Consider the following 23299-nt stretch of genomic DNA (forward strand, 5'->3'; position numbering starts at 1 on the left):
TCTACGCAGTACGATATTTGCATCGCGTCAACAACAATGAACAAACAAAAGAAACCCGTGCATGCTTTGTCGCTGCCATATCCCGACCCAGAATGGTATGTATGTACGTAGCCACTATGAAGAAACTGCAGCTGACATGGTGGCCAGGCCTGCAATTACTCCCGACCAAGAACAAGCGATCCTAAGCCTACTACTTCCTCTGCTCCAACCGATCGGTGCATTCAAGCAAGACAATGTCCCTCGTTCAAAGGGTCAAGGAAGAGCTGGAAAAACACAAACAAAAGGGAATGAGACGATACCGGAATTGTACGAGCATCTGACCATTGGGTTCAACAGTACAGTTCGCAGACTAGAGGGTCTGGCTCGTGGTCAGAAGCCTGAGGTGTTTCCAGCTGTGACTACCCTCCCACCGCCACCAGATCAGATCTCAAATCTTTCACTGGTGCTTGTATGTCGCCGTAACCTCCCAGACATCATGACATCTTCATTGCCGCTGCTGGTGGCTACTTCCGCCCCGTTAGCGAACCGCGCCAGATTGATCGAAGTGTCCCCCCAGGCAGAATCCAAAGTTGCGCAGGCGCTACAACAACCACGGGTTGGGGTGCTAGGGGTCGAAGCGGGTGCCCCTGGTACAGAAACACTATCGCGATTCGTGACTGATACCATTCCCACAGTCGAGGTCCCCTGGCTCGATCGACCGCATAATCCCACTTACTTTCCAGTCAAGGTCAAGACCACCAATGGCTGAGAAAAACAACACCTCATTGAATGAATGGAATTCGAACTGGCGTACGTTTGCGGTAATCGATATAGTCCTGGCCGAAGAAGGAGACCAAATGCCGTTCTTCATCTGTCAGAAATGTCAGCAGGAGCAAAAACAGGGCATATCGTCTTCACTCACGCATGATTCGGCGATTGAAGAATTTCCAAAGAACCACCGCATATGCCACAAAACAGATTTTGTTGCCGAGCAAAATCTGCGTTCCCAGGCCCCACCAGAAGAACCCAAAGTACGACGGATGTCTCGAGAAGGCATACACCCCGTCCGTCACCAAGACATGGTCTGCCTTCTTGGTCCATTGAACGACATGGTTGAAGTTCGTCTTGGCCTTGACCATGGCAGCACTTCTAAGGAGCTGGCCGAAACAGATACAAAACAGACCTAGCCCAACTGATACCGACGATGGCACGGTTGGTAATAGACTAGGGATGTGGAAGGGCAGATGCAGCCATTCTGGCTTGTAGTCTGAACACAGCCAGTACCTGAGCAATAGCTCCAGCATCGCCGCAGTATGCGCGGCCGCATAGGCGATCCCGTTAGACAACAGTAGGAAGGATGAGATGGACGCGTCCGGTGGGTTATACCGCGCCGTCATGTAGAACTCGAAATAATGAAACAATGCCAGGACCGCAACGAAGCATGGAGCCCTCCATAACCCGTAACCCAGATATGCCAGTTCAATGGTCAGGAGCACAGAGACGCCCAAGGCGATGCCGAGGCCGAAAGCTCTGCTGGCCACTCCGGAGAGCGATCTCCTCCCTCCCGGGAGATATTGTGGCGGGATATATACCGTTGAAAGAGGGGGTTGTGGAGCACCTCCATTCTGGTGCTGATGTTGATGCTGATGCTGATGCTGCTCGATTCGGTCTCTTGGGAACTCGTGGATGATCCCTGGCGAGGCCGGTGCTGAGGAATCGGACATGTTTGAGGAAGAATCAACAGGCTAAACGCATAATGATTAAAAACGAAACGCCCGTCATACGAGGCTGAGACTCGACTGTAAATTCGAGACGCGTATCTGAGAGAAGTGATGGTCAAGGGATACCTCGAATTTCATCCCCGTCGCTTTCATGGAAGAGCGCGTCATGCTACTCCTGAAGCACTCTATTAGTCGTGCTCCACTGACCGTTACTAGTATCATGGCATCTGGTACCACTTAGCGGAAGATGCCTATAATTCTCCTCCTTGTCCTCCGCTGCATGTCTACAGTGGTACACTGTAAGCTGGTAGTGCATAGTTTTGACTCCTCAGCTTCGTCAACTTGAATAGAATGTCAAACGACGCAATCGAAGCATGATACTGTCCCAACCATATATACCCGAAATACGCACTTGCACGACTTCTTCCCCTTTACAAATGTTTGATTCCAGTCCGTTGCGCCGGAGTGTGCACCCGTTGTAGATCGAAAGAACAACAAGACCAAGAGAACATGGTACATTCATTCTACGACAGAAATCTCCATTCCGGTTGTTCTAATACCATCCATTCATCATTTCTGATTCGAAAGCACCAGCTCCACCTCGTCATCAGCCGCCTCGAGAATATGGTGAGGCGGATACCGCGGTTTCCAACCAATCTGCTCACCATGTTTCGCAGTGAAGGTACACCTAGACACGAAAGATCAATACTTCATCAGGCAAAAAATCCCAAGAACGATGAGCACTTACAATCCTCCCACAGACAAAGGCACAAGGTCCTTTGGATGTCCTATAGCGGCACCCATTTTTTCCAGCGCCTCATCATCGGCACGTTCGACCGCCACATCATCCACCAGGCCACGCTTCGCCAGACTGGTAGCAATTGCGGCATAGACGTCCATCCAGGCAACACTGCCGGATGCGGCGAGGTAGTACCCGTGCTTGCCACTTCCGGGAAGAGTATTGTCGTCTCTGCCTGTCAAGATCGCCCGTAGGAGATCGAGATACAATGCCGTGTTGTCTTCGATGTGGCAGACTGGCCATGTCTAGACAGACAAAATCAGTCGTCGACGGAGGAAACGAGAAGACCAGTAGGAGTGATTGATAGGTACGTACCGGTCGGCCCTCATCGACGCTGTAGACGCGCCGCGCACTGATTCCAGCCTTGATAATGGCCACTGTCTGAATGGATAATTTGTTCCCGAACCCTTCGCCTTTGCCGTCTACAAACGCAATTAGGCTCTGGTCAATTGATGCTGGGAACAATCGTGGGGTTGGTGGAGTGGATGTGGAATAGCAGTCTCGTCCAGACTTAACACTTACACACTATGCAAGGGGTAAAAATATATGTTCGCACACCGTAGCGTTCGCCTTGTTCGATGACCGTGTTGTTGGCGTCGATTGCCTATGTCGTTCAAGTTTGTCAGTCGGCATGGGTTAGACCCATACTTGGTCATGTTTGGACTCTGTTTGTTTAGGTACTTACCGGTCTCAAAATCGGCACAATTGGCTTCTGCGCCTTTTGGATGTCGTACAGATTAGGGTCGGTGTCCAGAAGCGGTCTGTCGGTAGGTGCGCCGGCGTGGCTGGAGAAGATCTTTGCTCCGGTGGTCTTGAAGAAGAGCGGGATTAGCTAGAGTGTACTAGTAAGAGCTTACCTATTGGCATGAAGTGGTGCCTCAACAGATCATGAATACGAACATGAAGCAAAGCAGAAGAATATGGTTATCGGTTGGCAGGTCCTCGTACATACATGTAAGAAATGCACTTCCAGCCCCGTCTGCTTCTTCACCTCAGCCAGGGCCTTGATGAAATGGCCCTGCATCTCACCCGATAACGCATCGATGAGAAAATACACGATCGTAATCCGGTGGCTGACAATGGCTTCCCGGACCGCGTCTTCGCTTTTAGGGTTGAACTGGATCGGCTCAATAGACTTGGAGCGGTAGTTTTGTTTGATAGCATTGGCTTGCTCGTCTGTCCGGACGAGAGCGTATACTTTGTCGTATGCTGGGAAGTTGCTGTCGGCGCTCGACGGCCACCGTGCTAGCAGGGAGCCGCCTAGGTATCCGGATCCGCCGGTGATTAAGATTCTGTGCGCCATGATACGGAGAGAGAGGGCTGTTGCTATGGATGGCGGGCAGCAACAAGACGTGTCACCTGTAGATGGGATAGGGGTTCAGAGGGAAAGTCCTTGTGTACGCTGCTGCTGCAATGGGTAGACCGAAGTAGAAAGATACTGTGTGCTGTAGTAGTAGTTGATTTATAATCTGCCCTTGAAGCTCCATAGGGGACGACTGGTACAAGCAGCAGTGGTGTAGTCGAAAGCGGTAGATCATGTCCCACTTCATTGGGGTTGATGACAAAGCCGGACTGGTGGGTGGAGTACGTCAAAGTTTAAGGGGGCCCCAGCCTCGCCGGCCTTGTTGCGGCACACTCGGCTGGAATGAACCTTTGGGGGTCAAGGCGCATCAGATTTCGAGGGGAGCTGTTGTGAAAGGCCATGAGCATGAGCTGACTGGGAACTTCCTAGTACCCGAAGCATAGAGAGGTAAACCTCCGCCCGGATCAACGTCCACTCGGGCCATCTGCCGAGGGTCGGAGGGATGGAGAATCTCACTGACCGGTGTGACTTCCTTTAAGGTGGACCAAAAGACGCTCCTAAGGCTATAGTCATGTCATGTGGGTGGAGCTGCGTCCCTGGCCATGCGCCCTGCATGGCCAGGGTCACTTTGCTTGCCTTGCTCAAGACCATGTCACATGTATACAAGGGCCAGCTTTGGAATGGTCACAGATGCGGAGCTACCATCAACTGTACCAAGATCTAACAACTTGCATCACATTCAGACTTCTTTCTATACTATATCGTCCCCAATCTATAGCCGTGCTTTCGGGCCATCCGTCGTCTTCTTCGCAGGCTCCTCCAACAACTCCAACCCAGTTATCTGTTCCAACTCCTTAACCGCGTCCTTCGTTCTCCCGAGAATGACTCTGATCGTCCTCAACCCCAGACTCCGAGCCATCTTGAGGTTCTCACCAATATCATCCAGGAACACAATATCCTGGGGCTTGATATCCTGGCCCCATCGGTCACGGATCGCCTTCAACGCATACTCGTAGATATCACGATTCGGCTTCCTCATGCCTACATGGGCACTGCTCACAAAGATCTCAAAGATATGCCGCACATCGTCCGGCCCAATCACATTATATTCGTGGCCCTCGGGGAAAATCGTCGTGTTTGACAGCGCCGCCAGTTTATATTTGCCCGACGCCTTCAGCCGCTTCAGCGCCGGATACATGTATGGATCTGGTTCGCGCGACGTGCTCATCATGGTCCAGTAGAGCGTTTCGGCGTCAATGTTGGGAACAGGAGGCACTTTTGATGCGTCGGTGATGTTCAGTTTCTCCCGGTGGAACTTGAGCCATATCTCGCGCCGTTCGAGGTCCGATTTGAAGTTGCGCATGAAATTGGCGTCATTGGGGATCTCCCCGCGCTCCAGTTTGTGCCATGCCCCGTTGGGTGTTAGCTCTCGGATCGCATAGTTGATGTAGCCTTTTGGAATGCCGTTTTGGATCTCGTAGTCCAAGATCGCTTGGAAAGGTGAGACGACCTGATGGTGGGAGTGTTAGGTTTGGCTTATTCTTCGTGACATATGTGTAACTTGAAGCATTGCGCGGAATGCTATTGTTCTTGGGAGAGAGAAAAGACAGGGCCTTTAGAGACCAGCAGGAGTCTCAGGTTATATGGATCCTCAAGTATAAGAGTCATTGTCTCCCTCGAGGCTATTCTTTCCAGAGTATGGGGTTCAAGTGGACTTGCAAGAAAGGCAAATCAACGGGGACAAACGTACACAGACTCCGCCAATATCGAACATCAGCACTTTGGGACGAGGTTGTGATTGAGGTCGCGAAGCCATGCTAGGCGGACCAAAATGGCTAGGACAATAATGTTCTATCGGCGAAGCACCAACGGCCTCTGTCGCGGGCCGGATATAGTAGTATGGAGACTGCGAAGACTTGAAGCCGGAACTCGAGTCAGAACTGGGGTTTATCCTGCGTATACTTTTTCGGTATAATAGTCAACCGCAATGGCGAGCTCCTCTAATGCAATAGCTTTTGATACTGGGAGGGAAATAGTAGATTTGTATGTGTCTGATCCAAACCGAGAGGTTGTTCCTTCAAGTTGTGTTCCGCGTCCCTGGCTTTTGAGCCGAGGCGATCGATTCAAGCCGACTCCGATTGGAGATTCACAGCCGAAAGGGACGCTTTTTCCGGCGGCTGAACAGCCGTCTATCTTATCTTGTCTTATCTTATCTCCAGGAATTCCGCCTGATCAATTGAAACGCGTCGCTACCGCGTCGGAGCACATGCAACAGCCGGTTCTGACAGCAAGGCTGTATACAAACTTGAGTACACACTACACACTGCAGGGCATGGGACATAGGTTTCAAGTCTCAGAACAACAGTCATGGACGAGCCCGGTCAGTCCATCACCGCGATCAAAGCAGCCTTCATCCGCTCTCAAGTTCGCCAGCTCTGTGCACCCCTCGAAGCCTCGCCCGACTGGAATGGGAGCAATAGAGTACAAACGGCCAAGGGTGACCACGGACGTCCAGGCCACTTGAGTGACAAGGCTGTACAAGATATTGTGGCGAAAGGTGTGTATCGAAACCACTTCAGGCAAGAAGCGTAGCTCCCCGTACGTCTGTCAAACCTAACCACTTCCCTCTCTGTCCGCAGTCAATGACGAAATCCGCAAACACAACCGGATGGTCTACTCCGCGCAATCGCAGCGGCACGTGGCCGAGCAGATCGAAACGCTGTACTGGAACATCATTTCCGCCGAGTGCGACGACGCCGATACAAACACAAATGCCACTACAGTCGTGGCCCCCCGAGACGCCGACTTGACAGAGTCACACACCACCATCAAAAGTCTGCTACCTGAACAGTATACCGATCTCCATCTCCATCCTCAACACGACCCGCATTCCGGTCATGGTCATGAAGCAGAGGCATACACCACACTACGGGAAGATTTGATAGAAATGGCTCGGAAACGGGACGCGCTGAGACAGAACCTGGCGCGGTATCGACATTTACAATCGCTGTTGGAACCGCTCGACGATCCGCAGACGAACATCCAGCCGAATCTGGTGACCAGGGATGGCGAATTGGGTAAAGAGTTGGATCGGATGAGGATCTTGCTCGCCAGAGTTACGGGGCGAGTTGGAGAAATGAAGAACCTGAATGCGACAACATTAGACAGGAGAGACACTACTGCAACTGGAACAGACACGAATCTGTCGCAATCAATAACGCCAACGACAACCGCACAAACAGATCAGCAGAAACTGGCACTGCTGATGGACTTGACTTGAACCGTTTCCCCGGGGTGTGCACACACACACAGACAGACATCTATTTTGTTTTCGATTGGACGGCAACACCGCCATATGTTGGTACAGTTCTGATTGCTCAGAAAGAGCAGCTATAGTACTTCATACTCGGACACCATCTCGCATCATGCCAACCGACACAACTCAATCAGTCCTCATTGACCTCCTCGACGGTCGGCGCGGCATGACGTTTGGCAGGAGTCGATTGGACAGCAGGTTCGACTGAAGAACTCACAACGGCTCCGTTGGTCGGGGCGGCGGCCGTTACAGCTTCATGGACGGTGGTGGTGGAGTCACCCGATGCGGCGGCAGCTCGCTTCTGGGCCTTTCTAGCTTTCTTCTCCTTCTTCTTCCGCTTGATGTCCTCCTTGGTCTCGTGCCAGCCCCAGACTGGGCGGAAACTGTCGAAGAACCCCACATCTTCAAACAGATTCGGGTACAGCCAAAGACCAGGTGGGACAAGGAAGAAAGTGAAGATGAATAGAATGAGGCGGAAAATGGCCATGGCGAAAAACAGTCCGATCAACCCCATTGCGCCAACCGACAGGTACCAGACGCCTTGTCTCAGAACAAGAGGCCACAGAGGGAAAAGAACCGCAGCGAAGACACCAAGCATAACCAGGCCAGCCCAGATCTTGGTCTTCCATTGAGGTCCCTCGTACAGCCAGACATAATGCATCATAGGATCGAAATCCTGCTGTTGTTCAATCTTGACTTCCCAGAGGCCCTTTACCCGCTTCTCTTTCTTCGGTTTGGCATGGTTGTGACCTTCGTGAGGGTCTTTCTTAGTTACTCGCAGCGCTAGCATGGATAGTGGGAGCAGTTGAAGAGCACCGCGGGCTTCCATGTCGTTTTCGACTTTGGGAAGTAGCGGGTTCTTCTTTTGGGCTTTCTTGTAGGCGTCCGAGTTAAGAGCGCGGAATGCTCGTTTTACTAAGTACATCATGTCAGCAGAGTAGATTACCAAACTCAACGACATCTGACTTACCTTTGAACATTTCCTTCCTCTGTCCGTTAAATATGCATGTTCTTGTCTTCAGGTCTTGGGATCGTAGAAACTTTGCGACTGCCAGGGCGGCCGGGGTAGGTTCGACGTTGGAATTGACGGGAATATGTTGGACTTGGGTTGTGCTTTGTGGAGATCGCTGTTGGCCTTGAGGCTGACCCTGACCCTGACCCTGACCTTGGGCTTGCTGCTGCTGCTGCTGCTGTTGTTGGGCTGCTTGTTGCTGTTGCATATACACTCGTCGGGCCTCCTCTTGTTTCGCCTGAATGAATTGCTGAGGGGTCATGCCGGCTTTGGCTGCTTCCTGCTCGATCTGTTGACGTTGGAATGCCTGGAACTGGGGGATCGTCATGCCGCGTTTCTGGGCTTCCATGGCTATCATCTGCTGGATCTGTTGCTGCGTAAAGGGTTGCGCACCCGGGGGCGGGCCGGGGGATGCCATAGCGTCGCTTGGTGAAGCGGGAAACGGAGAACAGGAGTTAGACGACTCAAGGAGGAATGCCGCTCGCGCTCAGCTCAATTAAAAGGTGGTTGCGAACAAAAACGCCGGAGGTAATGCAGTGCTGATTGTATGGAGAAGACACGTTTGGCTTGCGACGAGACGCCGAAAATGTGCCAGTGAATTGCGTGGAGTGAGAATGTGGCGCCCTTCAGCCTCATACGAGTGTTATCACGTGCAATAAACTGTGGCGGTGCAATATCCAACGTCCCTCGCGCAGAGTTGCCAGCTGCAACAACCTGGAACCATCAACTATTGTGTCACTCATCCCGGACTGTTGCATATCAGGACTGCCTGCATCGAAACAAGTCATCACCGTCACAGCCTGGCTCTGCTCAAGTCTGCTGAAGTAACCCGTTGTCCTAGTCTGACACGATTCCCGAAATGACCGGGAGGCATCCGCCGGCACATGTCGCTTAAATACAATCCCGATCCTGAAGCCGTGCCGGACAAGCATTGGGATACAGTGTTTCTTGTAAGTATGATTAACACGTTGCGTGCCATGCTAATCTGTAACAGTCTCTCCGCGATGCTGCTGCGCGGATTCCCATTAACTTCATAACAAGCCCTGGAGTGCATCTGACCAAGGCATGTTTCTCCGATGGGGTCTATGATGATATCCCGGCTCAGACATGCATTTCCGACTTGCTGGCGAGTCAGTTTCGACGTCTGATCGTGGACCTGTATTGGGACAACATCAATCGACAGTTCAACTTTTGCCCTGTCCAACTGCCACCCTTGGCTGGTAATGCCACGGGCGGTTACAGTGTTGATGTCTCCGCTCTATCCGCCATCACGGCCACAAGCACACCTTCATCCAAAGTCGAGACCCATGATTTGCTAGCAAACCCTCAATTCATCAAACGACAGTCTTCGGACAATGCTACTTCCTCGACAACAGAAACCGCTGCTAGTTCGTCTTCGGACGGTGCTACTTCATCAACAACAGAATCCGCTGCTCGTTCGTCTTCGGACGCTGCTACTTCATTAACAGCAGAACCCACTACTAGCTCGTCCTCGGTATCAACCTCGAGCAGTACTACCACGACGGCCGCTCCGGTCAGTACAACGACAGGTGTTTCCGGAACCACGTTGCTCGAGCTAGGCCCATACAAGTGCAGCCTTGAGCTGAACCTGGACTCAATATTGTCCTTATACGACGACTATTTCGACCAGACGTCTACCACAATTTCCGCACGGTTACATTATTTGATAATCAATATCCATGCCGCCGCACCGTTCACTGCACCTCTCGATCCCGCGCAGAATCCTATGCAATCGCGTCTTCCACGAACAGAAGAATTGATTGGGTCGCAGTTCAAGTCCAAATTTCCTGATGCTCTCTTCACGCCTCGTCTTTTAGAGGAAGACCGACATGATCTGAATAGGTCGTGGTTGCGTGGTGACTTTGCCAGCATGACAGACACGAGTTACTTCAGTACTTCCACGGAAGGGGACGGCTCCATCACTCAAAACGGATGGCCGGGGGAAGAATGGATTCTTCTTACAGACGGCAGGCGAATACTCGTAAGTTGGGGCGATGTTGACCCACAAATGGATGGCTACAACTTTAGCTCGGACTCGCAAAATGTCTTTGATGCATGGTCCATCGAGACAAAAGAGGGAAATGGCACGGGAAATTCGACAGCAAACTGTCTCTACCAGCCAGGAGAGACCACGGTGTCACAGGTAAACTCGTCCTGGGCCACCACGACCATCAATGGGACAAATATTGATACATTGACAAACCTGGCCCAGAACTTGACCTTTTGTGGCATATCGCCGATCCTGAATGCCACAGTAGGCGATTCAGCGGTTCAGCATAACTTGGATCTATATCAGAAGTTTGCTCAGTCTGCCACATTTGGGTGGGCATCAGGGGAACCGTTGAACGTTTCCAAGCCGAGTGTCAACATCAGCGGTTCCGCCGATAATTACCGATGTGCGGTGATCGATTCAACCAGTGGGTATCTGGGACGATGGCGGGTAGAGGATTGTTCGAAGAAGCGCCGCGTTGCATGCCGTATAGCTAGCGAGCCTTATGCCTGGCGACTATCTACATTCACTGTGCCCTTTAGTGCAGCATCCGATGCTTGTCCGGAGCACACAACGTTCGGCCTCCCGCGCACGGGTCTTGAGAACACCTACCTGTATCGACATATCCTAAATGTTACCAGCACCGGTGATGACGACGCGGACTCCATCCTGTCGGGCACGTGGATCAATTTCAACTCTCTAGATCAAGTTAACTGCTGGACGGCAGATGGCCCGAATGCGACTTGTCCATATGCTGGTCACGAGGAACAGGACCAACAGCGACAAGTCCTCATCCCGACTATTGCGGCGTTGATCGTCCTGGTGCTGACAGTGTTGACGTTGCTCGTGAAATGCAATCAACACCGAAGAAGCAGCCGGGCGCGAAGACGTGGTGATGATGGATGGGAGTATGAGGGCGTGCCGTCTTGATTAAAATTAAACATCAGTCCTCCACCCGGCCTCCCTTTGATTGTATTCGACTACACGCATGTCAGCATATCAAAACGCACATCATATTCCCTGGTCACAAAATCTGTGATTAGCAATTCACTTTTTGTTACAACAATGAGTGGTGTAGTGACTTGGATGGTGTCAGGGCCCCTAATCTTCGCTTCGACCCCTCTTACCTGGTTCGTCGATTTTGTGCTGGCGGAAAGTCACTGTCTGCGGATTTGTCAGTTCGTGTGCCGAATCCACGACTCCACCACTCCCGAGTTCACGATCCGAGTGCCCCAAGTTCCGCGTTCTGACTAATCAAAGTCAACTCCATCACATCGATCTCTCCGGAGCCTTGCGGGCATAACCCTATCACTCAGAAGAGGCAAGGATCGAGGCACGCAATCAACAGTTGTCACTGGTGGAGGCCGTTGCAGAATCCTAATCCTCGTTTTGACTTCGATCGAAATGGGCATAGCAAAGGGTGTTGCAAGGATGGCGACATCTGCGTCGGTCAATGTTGCAATCGAGCCGAATCATGCATTCCACCAAAGGTAGCAACCTATATGCTTCTGTCCTCGTTCTGTCAACCAGCTATAAAGGCGATAGCTTCCATGAGACCAATCTCATCCACAACTCCAAGTCTGCTTTGCACCCCCAAGTCCACTACCAGTTCCTCAACCTGCCTCGTGGCCCCACATCCACCACATTACAACTACATTACATTGACCTCGTCTACAACCTACTCCCTTTCCAACAACTTCCAGCCCTCTTCACAAACAACCGTCCTAGCCGTGATCTTCAGGAACAGAGACCTTATCTAGTCATGGCAACTACCAAAGTAGCCATCGCCGGCGCCACCGGCAACCTCGGCCTCCCCATCCTCAACAAAGTCCTCTCCGCCGGCTACCCAGTAACCGTCCTCACACGGAAAGGCAGTTCCAACACATCCAAACTCCCTCAAAACTCCGCCATCACCATCCGAGAAGTCGACTACTCGGACGTGGCATCTTTGACCTCAGCACTCCAAGGAATAAACGTAGTCGTCTCCGTCCTAGCCACAGCCGTCGTCGGTGGACAAACACCACTCATCGAGGCCGCCGTTGCCGCCGGCGTGAGCAGATTCATCCCATCCGAATTCGGCAGCAACACCGTCAACCCAAACGCGGCCCAACTGCCCGTGTTCAAGGGCAAAGTGGAGACATTGGGCGTTTTGAAATCAAAGGTCCAAAGCAACCCAGGTTCTTTCAGTTATACTCAGATCATCAACGGCCCCTTTTTCGACTGGGGTCTCGAGCACGGGTTCATCATCAACCCGGCCAAACACACCGCGGACATCTATAACGGTGGAGACGTGTATTTTTCCACCACGACTCTCGACACTATCGGTGACGCTGTGGTGGGAGTCATTCGCAACCTTGACAAAACTGCAAACAGGCCCCTATATATCCAGGATGCACGCGTCACTCAGAATCAATTGATCCAATATGCTAAGGAAAAGGACGGCAAGGAATGGTCCATCACGCATAAGGATACTAACAAGGTCAGAGAGGAGAGTTTTAACGAATTGAAAAAAGGTTCAGATGGTAATATTGGTGCCGCTATGGTCGGGTTCATTCTTTCTGCCATTTTCGATCCTGAGTATGGTTCCGATTTTGAGGGGAGTTTGGACAATGACCTGCTGGGGATTAAGGGGTACAGTGATGATGAGGTCAGGAAGTTGGTGGAGAGGTTCTTGTAGGCAAATTGAAGAATGAGATGAGAGGTCTTTTGGTAGAACAATTTTCTTGTGATGAGGAATTGTGAAGCCCAAAGATGAGTAAGTTTGAATATGTGAACTGCTTCAAGTAGTGGACTACACGGTAGAAATGTGAGACTCCCTCAGCAACTGGTTCATTGACCCGGAAGAGGACATGGGGCCTGTTATAAGCCACCACTGGTAAACCGTCGTCTCATATCAAGTCATTCTATCGTAGGTAGTAGGCGGATATATACATACGCATATACATACGTAGAGCCTCCAATCTGCACCATGCTGATCTGCGCCCGTCCGGTGACTAACGCATTTAGCAATTTCCGTTCCACTCGGCCACATCAAATAATGATTCAGAGTCAGGATCAAATCCAACTCCGTCCATACCTGTCTAGTACCGTAACTGGGACCATCTTGCGCGCTGGAGCATCGTCTGTCCCGGGCACTGGAGCAGGCACATTCATATGCACAGCCATAGATCTGCCAACATGTTCTGCCTCCGCTGAAGGTTCAATCCCAGCCTCCGTCGCAACCTCACTCGCTGACCTCGCCGAGGGCGTAAGAGTACAGGCATAGGCGACTGTCCCATCACTGTATCGGCCCTCGTCGTTATGATTGCCGTTGTTCATGGTTCCATTCCTCGGTCTGCCTCGTGAGACTGGTTTGCCGCCGCCATGAGATGAAACAGAAAGTGCAGGTGTAGGTGTAGGTGTAGGTGTAGGTGTAGGTATTTCCTGTACCTTTGACGACGACGCCGATGATAACCACGATGCCGATGCCGACGCGCAATGTGACGACGACCCACGAGTCGGAGCACCGGATCTACCTCCCTCTGACTCTGGAGTTTTCGGTTCCAAGACCGTATCCGAGGCAGAGACATAATCCGAAGCAGAAGCATCATTGCGATTCTGTGCGACCTGCTTCCTTTTGGGACGTGCGTGGGCGTTGTTAGACAGAGCCAGTGGTGGACGATACCGCAGGGACAGGGGATAAGGGTCTGGCGCACTTGCACCTGCATTCGTCGCAGTCTGGAGGCACTGATCTCGAACCGGGGCGGTGGGCAAGGCTTGTCTTTCAATATTCTCAGTCCCAGTGTGCCGAGAAGAACTGGTGTCGAGGACACCGTCTTGTTTGATGTCCTGTAGTTGTGGCTGATGATGTTCATTTCTCTTATCTCGTCGCACGGTTTTAGGTTGAGGCTCGGGATCGGATTTGAGAATCTGATTCTGATTCTTGTTCTGGTTCTGCTGCTTCTGATGACTGTGATTATACCGATCATCATGCTCATGGTGGGTCAGCGGTAGATACATGTCTAGAATGTCGTCGATATCGGTGACGAGGTGATGTTTGTCATCATCACCACCTCCACCAACGGCTTCATGATTGTTAGAAGCCAAACTTGCGGCAGCTCCATGGCCATGGCTGTGGTTGTTGTGGTGGTATTTGAGGGGTTCGATTCGACCATGACTGCTTCCAGCAGGACAGTCGACGTCCCGCGGTTGGCTTTGACAATAATCACTGCGAAACTCTTCAATAACACGCCTGGCGTCGTTGGAACCGACGGCGGCAGCCGGCTCTGTAAGTTGGTGGCATTCCGGGGAGGAAGCACGAAGGCGAGTATCGTCGAAGTCAAGATTTCGCCCGTCTTTCGTCGCAGCCCTGACATACCGCCTGGTGCTGCTGCTACGCTGATCTGGACGTCTTCCGCCGTCAGAATCACTCGGTAACAAGACAGGGGGCCACGAGGACTGTGACGAATGTGATGATTGCGCGCAAGTAACAAGCGAAGACACCCTTGGCTGTGGATAATAAGGTGCCTCACGCTTTGCTTCGCGCCTTGAAGCATCAAAGTGCACATGCACCTGTGATGGTCTTTGCAAGGCTTCTTTCGCGATTTCATCACGGCTCGAGGTATATGAAGACCTCGTGACCTGATGATAGACAGGAGAAAGACGCGGCACGTTCTCCTCTGTCTTGCCTGATGGTCTCTTTTCTGCGTTTGTTGCAATTGGTTGGCGTTTGATTCTCAGAGGAGGCGGAATGAGTGGTTCTTGAGTATGTCGAGGGTAGTGGGTGTGCTCGAGTCCACGCTGATCTTGCTTATTGATGCTGCCGACATATCCTGCGGTTCCTTCCACGGACTGATATGGGTTATGTTTCCAACTCGCACCACCCTGAGTATCATGCTCCGCAGGGATGACTCGATTGACCCTTGTAGAGCGCCCACATGCTTCAAATTCTCGGGAGTCTCCCTTTCCCCTATCTGCTCTGGCACGAGTAGTCGGTACAGCCTTCCGCCGGAAAGGATTGCGTGCAGATTTGCGCAAAGGCTCGAGCCTCGTCCCATCATGCCTCGCTGAGATCGTCCCATTTGGTTTCGAGTCTTTTTCAAGCAACTCCAAGTCATTCAGTCTCCCGGGTCCGGCGTCGTCAGACCTGGTGTTGCTGTCGCTGTCCTTCGAAAGCTGTCTCTGCCATCTTATATGACTCGCATCCCGTCTGCCCTCTTCCTCCCCATTATCCTGACTATACACACTCCTCGTCAGTTCCGTGTCCTTACTGTCATCATCACTGAATTCTTCTTCAACCCATTCTTTCGGCAAGACCCTAGTCCATCCACATCGATGGATCCTTTCAAATTCGTTTCCTCGTTTATCTGCATCGAGATCCGCAAGCTCAGGAGAGGACCTTGCCACTTCAAGTTCAGCAGTGTCGTCAACGATGTTCTTCTTAGAAGTGTCATTGTGGCTTTGTCCTGTTTCAGTTTCACTAAAATCAAGCAGCGGATGGTCCAATAATAACGGTTCCGGTCTCTCAGGTATGATGGGTATAGGAGGGCTGACTTTCAACCTTGTTTTTGTCGGCGAGGGATATGCGGACTTCGATGACGACGGATGTTGCTTTCTGTCCACACCCACACCGGTCAAGGTTCGTTTGCTGTCACTGAGTTTGGTTTTCAAGAGCGACCATGATAATTTTGAGCTGGATTGGGTTCGGCTCAAGACAGCAGACGAGGACCCCTCTGGTCGGTCATGCTTGGGGGATCCTGTCACGGAATGGCTGGATTTTGGTGAGTTATATTCAGTTCCTGATGTGCTTGCCGGACTGTGCCGGGTTGTCGATGAAGACTTCCATGAATGAGAAGGTGTACGAGTGGTGGCCTCCGACGACGTCCAGCTGAACTTGCTGGGATTTTGTTGGATCGTGAAAAGATTCATTGACACCACGCCTCTGGTCTAGAGTCTGTGGAATATACCAAGGCTGAAAGGGTTAGCATCTATAGAACTGTTATTTAACCGGTGTACCAAGTTGGCGGACTATCGAGGTCAGACAAAGGTTGGTGGTTGCCACAGTTCCAACGTCTGTTCTGGAATATCTCGAACATCTCGAAAACAGTCATGATAGGCTTGATCGTGACATAGCACTCAAAGTGACCGGCCCCTCCAGTCTGTTGAACTTATGACACAGTAGTCCCTCTGTGAAAGTGAAATTGGGACATGCCGCGTGACAGGGGAGAAGTGAAGACCCTCCAAAGGCTGTCATGAGACAGAGAGATCAGAGCAAGACCTCGAGTTTGACATCTCACGGAAACCGGTGTATGAGTCTAAAGCATGCATTTTGTTCCATGTAGTTAGCAAGTTCAATCACTGACCGTCAGTCGCCACAAAGGGGCGTGGGTATTCACGCGGGAATTTCGAAAGTAAGAATAATGTGGAATCTGTGAATTCATCATGAATCATTTCAAGTGAACTGCCCTCCAGAAAATGAAAAAATCACAGTTTGGCCTTCATCCACGACTTGATCGCTTTCCCCTGTTCGGTTTCAGTAGTATCGCCGAATCTCAAGTTGAAAATAGGGGCAATATGCCCTTCGTGTGCTCCGACGACATACGTTGTGGTGTCGGGATTGACAGACTATATTGCGGACAACGTGTGAGTGTGTGTTACCGCAATAGTCTTGATCTGACTGTCCGAACGTACCTTGAATTTGTCCACCCACTGATTGATAGGATCAATCAATATCTCGTCCGCTCCTGCAACGACAAGTAACTGTTCGACTTTCGAGTCCTTCCACCAATCGGCTGGAGCGAGAAGTGCTTCGGCAAAAGGGCTCGTCTCTTTACCACCAAGATAATCCCGGGACCACTTCCGCCCGCCATACTCACACACGATATCTTTGGGTTCGTTGCGTTTCACGCTCGGCCAGTCAGTCCTGAAGGAGACCCATGGTGCAACAAGGACAAGGCCTTTGAGTTTATCTCCATCGGCGAGTTGGACTTCCGGAAGCTGGGACGAGGGATGCATGATCTGTGATAGGACCGCAAGACACATGTTTCCGCCTGCTGAGTCTCCAGCAAGAAGAATCTCAGATGCTGGTCGTTTGAGCTCCGTGGTAACATAGTTGACCGCTTCGATGGCCTCAATGATCTGGGTGGGATATGTGGCATGCGGTACAAGGCTGTACTCGAGAAATAAAAAGGCCACAGGAATGTTGTTGTCTTGAAGGTCTTTTTGGACTGAATGCCAAAACCTGAAATGGGTATCATCGCCGTCGAGCGAGAAGCCACCACCTGTGCGTTAAATTTAGTATATCACCACCGAAATGAGCTAGAATGGAACTATACCATGATAGTATACCACAATATATTTGGCAGTTTTGTGGTCGCCCATCCAGAAGGCTTTACGTCCCGAGTTCAGAGTGACAATATCGGGTTTGCCTCCTTGGCTCCTATACCATTTCTCGTAGACCTTGGAAAAAGGCTCTCCGACGTACCTGTGTTGTCAGCGTCTCGGCCAGACAGGGTTTCCTGAGTAGCTTACTGGAGTTGGTGGGTGTCCAGTCTCGTAACCATCTTCGCTTGTCAGTACATGCGGTGCAGCATTCTCGATCTTTGTGACGTACCTTTCGGACCATGGCATGAGTGACATGCTGTTTGAAAGTGTATGCTCCGGCCTCTCCTCGAAAGGGGGCTGTGACTGCAGCATAGATGGCGGTGCCCACTTTGAAATGTCAGTTCAGTCGGGACGTATCACAACCGTCGAGAAGAGCGTACAAATCGAGAGAAGACCGGGAATGAGATCTAACTTGTCTATCCATGAGATTTGATGGATGCTGGTCGATGCCGCTTGGCCGGGAGTAGGAGGAGTGGTCATTCTGATGCCGCTGAATGGGAAACCCGATGAAGTCGCAAAGTGAGGACAAGGTTATCGCACGTTTTGAGGGCGACGTAGTAACCGTGAGCAGATACCAGCGGCTCACTGGTATATATGTCGAGAGCAATCGGTCAAACCAGCTGCTGTCAGCGGTCAGCAACTGTGTCCAGGATTCGGCAATTGTCCTAGGGCGGTTGTAGTGATATAGTATCGTAGGAGTGTAGAAGGGGAAGGTCGCAAATGATGCCCCCTCTATCTGAAGCCTGGGGATGCATGGCTCAGCCGCCCACATCAGGTCGACTTGCGGGTCAAGGCTGGGGGAGTGGACCAGACCACTATTGTTGATGGACACGCCTTCAAGCCGAGGCACAGGCCTGTGGAAGGAATGCTTGCATTGTGTGGATGCCATCGATTTCCTCCCATGCATCTTCACAGTATTATTTATCCGCATTCACCGACACCCAGGGTTGCTTATCCCCTCCCAATCCATCTTACCGTATCCCCCTTGTTACAGTTAACAAGGTTACGGTCAGTACGGTTCGCTTCACATCACACAAGATCGTCCCTGATTGGCGGCTTTGCCAACAAGACGAGCACCAGAGCCCGGCATAGTGCGCTGCTGAATAAAGTGGTAGGCCTCGATTTTGATCCAATATAGATCAGCGAGGACTTTTGCAAAATACTCTCCATTTTCCTTTTGCTGGACGAGCGGAAGTGCTGGGATCTGGCATAATCATGCGGCAGGAAGGCCTTTTCAATAATAATTGTTGGCGATGCGTGGAAACCAGACAAGGAGGCTTGTCCAGGCAGGGACTTGTTTGCAACGTGAAATACTCTTTTTCATGAATGTAAGTAGGTCTGTGACGACTTCAGCATCCGTTCCCTTCAACCAGTTCTGCACTCATTTCCTCGTAGGAAGGACACTCTGCTTCATCGGTCGTACGAGGATAGAAATTGGTATACTAATTTTTGGGTCTCCAGCACAGTGATACTTTATCCTTTGATTTGTCCCAGTAATCAACAACCTTGATGACGGGAATAGGATGCCGCCCATGTTGAATTGGGCACTTTTTCTTGAAGGACATTGAAATACAGATCACCAAACACGAGGCGAATACGAGGCTCGACCCATCAAGTTCGCTAAGATTTCTACTGCCTGCGCCTGTTTCCCGTATGGAATAACTACAGCAAGACCTACTAGTAGTTCAGCACCATATTTCGATTTTTATCTTAACATAGTGCTCTGTTTTAAATATACAGCTTGAGCCATGAACTCTGTCTCCGATACGGACCGCTTCAATCCTTTCTCTACACAGGGCTTGCGGCTACTCGGCGACGCAATCCCTGGCAAGACTCGCCTATTTTGGGATATTTCGAGGCATCGGCTTGCAAGCTCGTTTTGAGGGCGACAGTGCGTGGGCTGTGCTCTTGTTCAGTTCGAAAGGCAATTGAATTCTATATCGCCTGGAGGCTTCGTAGTCTACACTCCAAGCCACCAACTGCCCAGAGTCCCTTTCGTCGCCGCTTAGCGTATACCATTCATCGTGCCCTCGCCATGCGTCAATCATAAGAAATATCAATCATGTTGGTTGCTCATTTGTAAAATGCTCGATAGCCAAAAATGGGTATGTCTTCATGGAATAGACTCCGTGTCACTTTCCGGCAGTCGATGGGATATCAATAAGTTTCTCCCAACCCCAGCTTACTCAGAGACGCGGGAGAACGGATCTCCCTTGGCGAAAAGCCACGAAGCATGGATTTTGCAAGAACCGATGCATCTCGTAGTTTTTCTACCAGTGGCATGGTTTGAAAGCCAGAAGCACACCAGATGCCTCCCCTGCGATCGTCCAATGGAAGTGGAGCCAATTGTCGAGCATCGTCAGGATACCTATTGAACAGCTTGACCATTGATAGCTTGAGCTTCTTCGACCGATAATGCTTTGCTCTCCAAATCATTGTCCTGGTTGTCGATGTTGTGGTAGTCAAGAATTTCCGAGTACATCATGATCTTCCAGGTGTCGACCGGCAAATCGGCATCGTTGAAAGACCAATCGAACTTTTCTTCGGCTACCGGCTCGTCGGTTGGATCATGGTATGGGGCGAGGTATTCGTGCTCCAATCCTTCAGCAGCAGACACTCGCTTTCGTGGATCAAAGACCAGCATCTTCTCCAGCAGATCAATCGCGGCAGGGTCGGCATTCTTGAATTTGGAGCTCAGTGGTTGTCGTTCCCGTTTGGGGAGAGATTGAACAAATCTCAGAGTATTCTCACTGCAGATTGTCTCGATCACGTCTTGGGGCGGTGTTCCCAGTAATTCGGTGATGATTGAGAACTGATTGACGTGATCCTTGCCGGGAAACAGTGGCTTTCCTTCCAACATCTCGGCAAAGATACAACCGGCACTCCAGATGTCCACCTCCACGTCGTATTTTTGCCACGTGAGCATGATTTCCGGGGCTCGATAGTACCGTGTGGAGACGTAACCGGTCATCTGAGGGTCCTGAATTCGAGCGAGACCAAAATCGCAGATTTTCAGATCGCAGTTCTCGTTGACCAGAATATTGCTAGGTTTCAGATCTCGATGGACCACGCCGGCTGAGTGAACGTATTTTAATCCTCTCTGCACGCAACAGTTAGCGGCAATCCAGCGGTCAAAGGTAGTTTGAGACAAACCAGAATCTGGTAGAGGAAGTATTGGATGAACTGCTTCTCCAATGGTCTGGAGGTCAGAAGGCGGTGGAGATCTGTTCCCAACAGCTCGGTGACAAAGTAACTATCTCAATGTTAGTAACAGAGTCTAGTGGTCGAGGCCACAGGAGTGCGCACATGTCTTCCAAGGGGGAAATAAAGATGTCGCTGAGCGAGATGACCTGAACCGGACAGTCAGTCTATTATCATAACACTGTTCCCATAGTGGCTCACGTTTTCATGTCGAAGATGCTTCAGGAGCTTCAGTTCTCGGTAGGTGCGCTTCGCAAGGACAGGTGTAGAGAATGGCTTCATGATTTTCTTGACGGCAACGGATTGACCCGTGAGTTGATCCTTTGCAGAGCTGGACGCCTTGTCAGCGACTATATACCCCTTTCGAGGTCCATTCCTTACCAGACCAGCCCAAACGCTCCCATGCCTACAGGTTGCAGGTCGGTGTACCTTGTTCAAAATCAGTCCCAGCTCTTTTTTTTTTTCAAGTAGTGTATGCGCATACCTGCTGGTGATTTCAAAGGTCGTCCCAAAGATCTGGGCTCGAACGAACTCTGCCATCTTGATGAAGAAACAATTGGATTCTGGGACACTGAGTTACGCGGCGCAGCTGAGCGATGTGATATCGCAGGAAGGGGCAGGTCGAAAGACAGGCAACGTGGAGTCGGCCGAGTCGATAAATGATGGACGCTGGTCAGGGAAGGATGGAAAGATGGCCCCAAAGAGACGACGGGAGCAGAGTTGGTCGTGCAGAGGCCGTTTCAGGTGTCCTGAATCGTGGCAACGTAAGAGAGGTGACAGGTCGACAGCAGAGGCAGAGGCGCAAACTTGTCGAGTGGGCGCGGTCAAGTTTTCCGGTCGGTGGGCAGGGGTAGCGATTAGGAGTATCAGGAGCTGGAGGGATTGACTTTGAGGTACTGCCCAGTGTAGTAGCAGATGGGAATAGATTTTGTTAACAGGTTTTCCCTCAGCCGTCGGCGTGGGGCAGGGATACTGCAATGTACCTTTCCCTGTTCCTTGGTTACTAAGATGGAGATTCACGTTTGGCCAAACTGGTTTGATCTAGCACACGTTGCTCCCGGGCCCCAGAAGTACGATCGCGAAGGCGGATGCTGTGATCACGGAACAAAGTAGCGAGCGCTGCTTGGGGAGCGAGCATCGACACCGGGCGGCACTGGCAGTAGTACAGTGCCACTGTTTGCCCCTCGATCAGCATGCACTTTTACCGTTGTTCCGCCACAGATGCGCTGATGGGACTTCAATCGTAGGGTGATCGGGGGTGGTCAAAGTCACTGCAGTGCAGCATTATTAGTTACTGGTTACCGCTGAAGGCGAAAGCCACACTGGGGCTTCTTTTGCCCAGAGCCTCCAGGGCCCCGTAACCGCCCCGTCCATCGAGCTCCGTTTTTCGATGTTTTCGGCCTCATCATGCGCAGGGCCGCGCCTGATAATTGTACAACTTCACGATGGGCCGGAGTTGTCTTCCGAGTCTCCAAGCACCAGTCCTGGCAGCAATCAATGAGGAGAGGCATTAAAAATTGTACCCAGGTATGCAAGCTAGGCGGTACATATACAATCTGGGTTCTGCAGCTTCAGTACCAACATACTTTCCTGAATCACAGGCTTTCTCTGATTCCTGCAGAATACGTATCCTTCTGTTGATGGCTCGAAAGTCCAAAAGATGACCTCACCGTGGCCGAGGTACCTACACACAAGACTCGCCCACACCGTACTACTACAGCGTACTAGTACTAGAGGTAGCGGTAGTGCTTATCACTAGCGGTACCCGGCTACCCTCGGGGAGATGTCTGGAAGCTGCCCAATTTTGAGCATGCCTGAGGATGGTCCCGACAATAAAAAATGTGCAGGCTTATGGCAAAGTTGGAATCGCCGCCGCTGCTAGTAATCGTCTTGATGACAAAGACTTGTCGGGGTCAATTGGTGGCATCATATCTTCGCAGGGTGAGATCACAACGGATAACAACGGTCAGAGCAACAATATCTTGACCGAATCGATTTATTGAAGTCTCCAGCTACGAGGTCACCGATACTAGTAGGATTGTAGGCCTAGGATGCAGCGAAACAGCCTTGCCGACCAGGTGTGTTTCTGCGGAGATACCTCTCCATACACCGCCTCAGATACCACGTCCGACTCTATACGGCATATCGGAAAGAATGTCCCGCGGCACAGCCTACTGGTCCATCTGGCCTTGCTGTTCTCTTGAACACAGCTACTGTCCACCCATATCTTATTCTGCAGGGACAAAAAGCACTGTTCACAAGTTCAGAATGTCCCCTGACATCTGGCAAGATTGCAAGGTGAGACAATCAGCTCAGAGATTCCGAAACAAGAGACGATGATAGACGCGTTCTTGCGGGGAGAGCCGGACACAAACGCATGTCGACTAACGGCACAATCTTGTGTTGGCCTAGACTTTATATACAAGAACTTGAGGTGAACGGTCCTCGCCTGGATGGATCCATTGCTTGTCAGACCAACTATGGCCGTATATATCTTATATTGCTCTATATTTACGTTCGTCAAAATCAACTGTGAAGCAACGATCCCAGTATCAAGACGCTTGCTGACCTGCAGTGACAAATCTCCTGTTGCTG

At 51.1% G+C, this 23299-nt stretch overlaps 11 protein-coding genes across 11 annotated transcripts; 4 read left to right on the top strand and 7 right to left on the bottom strand.

The window, feature by feature from the left end:
- Positions 1–36: 36 nt before the first annotated feature.
- On the top strand, positions 37–748 carry HMPREF1120_05823 (uncharacterized protein; the record flags this gene model as incomplete). The annotated part of the gene is made up of 2 exons (XM_009160012.1): positions 37–95; positions 148–748. 2 exons carry the CDS (start codon positions 37–39, stop codon positions 746–748), a joined length of 660 nt encoding a protein of 219 aa, XP_009158260.1.
- HMPREF1120_05824 (protein-S-isoprenylcysteine O-methyltransferase) lies at positions 55–1827 on the bottom strand. The gene is made up of 2 exons (XM_009160013.1): positions 902–1827; positions 55–850 (listed from the first exon to the last, which is right to left on the bottom strand). The coding sequence occupies exons 1-2, from the start codon at positions 1701–1703 to the stop codon at positions 762–764; spliced, it is 891 nt and encodes a 296-aa protein (XP_009158261.1). The 5' UTR covers positions 1704–1827; the 3' UTR covers positions 55–761.
- A 79-nt stretch (positions 1828–1906) lies between these two features.
- Positions 1907–4487, bottom strand: HMPREF1120_05825 (uncharacterized protein). The gene is made up of 6 exons (XM_009160014.1): positions 3452–4487; positions 3185–3310; positions 3022–3103; positions 2815–2921; positions 2449–2744; positions 1907–2388 (listed from the first exon to the last, which is right to left on the bottom strand). The coding sequence occupies exons 1-6, from the start codon at positions 3800–3802 to the stop codon at positions 2271–2273; spliced, it is 1080 nt and encodes a 359-aa protein (XP_009158262.1). The 5' UTR covers positions 3803–4487; the 3' UTR covers positions 1907–2270.
- An 8-nt stretch (positions 4488–4495) lies between these two features.
- Positions 4496–5904, bottom strand: HMPREF1120_05826 (microsomal epoxide hydrolase). The gene is made up of 2 exons (XM_009160015.1): positions 5553–5904; positions 4496–5312 (listed from the first exon to the last, which is right to left on the bottom strand). Exons 1-2 carry the CDS (start codon positions 5616–5618, stop codon positions 4575–4577), a joined length of 804 nt encoding a protein of 267 aa, XP_009158263.1. The 5' UTR covers positions 5619–5904; the 3' UTR covers positions 4496–4574.
- Positions 5905–6169: 265 nt separating this feature from the next.
- Positions 6170–7082, top strand: HMPREF1120_05827 (uncharacterized protein; the record flags this gene model as incomplete). The annotated part of the gene is made up of 2 exons (XM_009160016.1): positions 6170–6359; positions 6442–7082. 2 exons carry the CDS (start codon positions 6170–6172, stop codon positions 7080–7082), a joined length of 831 nt encoding a protein of 276 aa, XP_009158264.1.
- Positions 6880–8737, bottom strand: HMPREF1120_05828 (uncharacterized protein). Its single transcript, XM_009160017.1, has 2 exons — positions 8089–8737; positions 6880–8033 (listed from the first exon to the last, which is right to left on the bottom strand). Exons 1-2 carry the CDS (start codon positions 8546–8548, stop codon positions 7249–7251), a joined length of 1245 nt encoding a protein of 414 aa, XP_009158265.1. The 5' UTR covers positions 8549–8737; the 3' UTR covers positions 6880–7248.
- Positions 8738–9014: 277 nt separating this feature from the next.
- Positions 9015–11071, top strand: HMPREF1120_05829 (uncharacterized protein; the record flags this gene model as incomplete). Its single annotated transcript, XM_009160018.1, has 2 exons — positions 9015–9080; positions 9125–11071. The coding sequence occupies 2 exons, from the start codon at positions 9015–9017 to the stop codon at positions 11069–11071; spliced, it is 2013 nt and encodes a 670-aa protein (XP_009158266.1).
- Positions 11072–11903: 832 nt separating this feature from the next.
- HMPREF1120_05830 (oxidoreductase CipA-like protein) lies at positions 11904–12818 on the top strand (the record flags this gene model as incomplete). The annotated part of the gene is made up of 1 exon (XM_009160019.1): positions 11904–12818. One exon carries the CDS (start codon positions 11904–11906, stop codon positions 12816–12818), a length of 915 nt encoding a protein of 304 aa, XP_009158267.1.
- Positions 12819–13195: 377 nt separating this feature from the next.
- Positions 13196–16048, bottom strand: HMPREF1120_05831 (uncharacterized protein; the record flags this gene model as incomplete). Its single annotated transcript, XM_009160020.1, has 1 exon — positions 13196–16048. The coding sequence occupies one exon, from the start codon at positions 16046–16048 to the stop codon at positions 13196–13198; it is 2853 nt and encodes a 950-aa protein (XP_009158268.1).
- A 555-nt stretch (positions 16049–16603) lies between these two features.
- Positions 16604–17983, bottom strand: HMPREF1120_05832 (uncharacterized protein; the record flags this gene model as incomplete). The annotated part of the gene is made up of 6 exons (XM_009160021.1): positions 16604–16744; positions 16811–17400; positions 17455–17603; positions 17651–17682; positions 17733–17830; positions 17884–17983. 6 exons carry the CDS (start codon positions 17981–17983, stop codon positions 16604–16606), a joined length of 1110 nt encoding a protein of 369 aa, XP_009158269.1.
- A 1122-nt stretch (positions 17984–19105) lies between these two features.
- Positions 19106–22068, bottom strand: HMPREF1120_05833 (mitogen-activated protein kinase hog1). The gene is made up of 6 exons (XM_009160022.1): positions 21189–22068; positions 21086–21133; positions 20906–21035; positions 20810–20853; positions 20657–20756; positions 19106–20603 (listed from the first exon to the last, which is right to left on the bottom strand). The coding sequence occupies exons 1-6, from the start codon at positions 21242–21244 to the stop codon at positions 19872–19874; spliced, it is 1110 nt and encodes a 369-aa protein (XP_009158270.1). The 5' UTR covers positions 21245–22068; the 3' UTR covers positions 19106–19871.
- Between the last annotated feature and the right edge of the window lie 1231 nt (positions 22069–23299).

This window comes from Exophiala dermatitidis, assembly GCF_000230625.1.
Source record: "Exophiala dermatitidis NIH/UT8656 unplaced genomic scaffold supercont1.5, whole genome shotgun sequence".
Taxonomy (NCBI): Eukaryota; Fungi; Ascomycota; class Eurotiomycetes; order Chaetothyriales; family Herpotrichiellaceae; genus Exophiala; species Exophiala dermatitidis.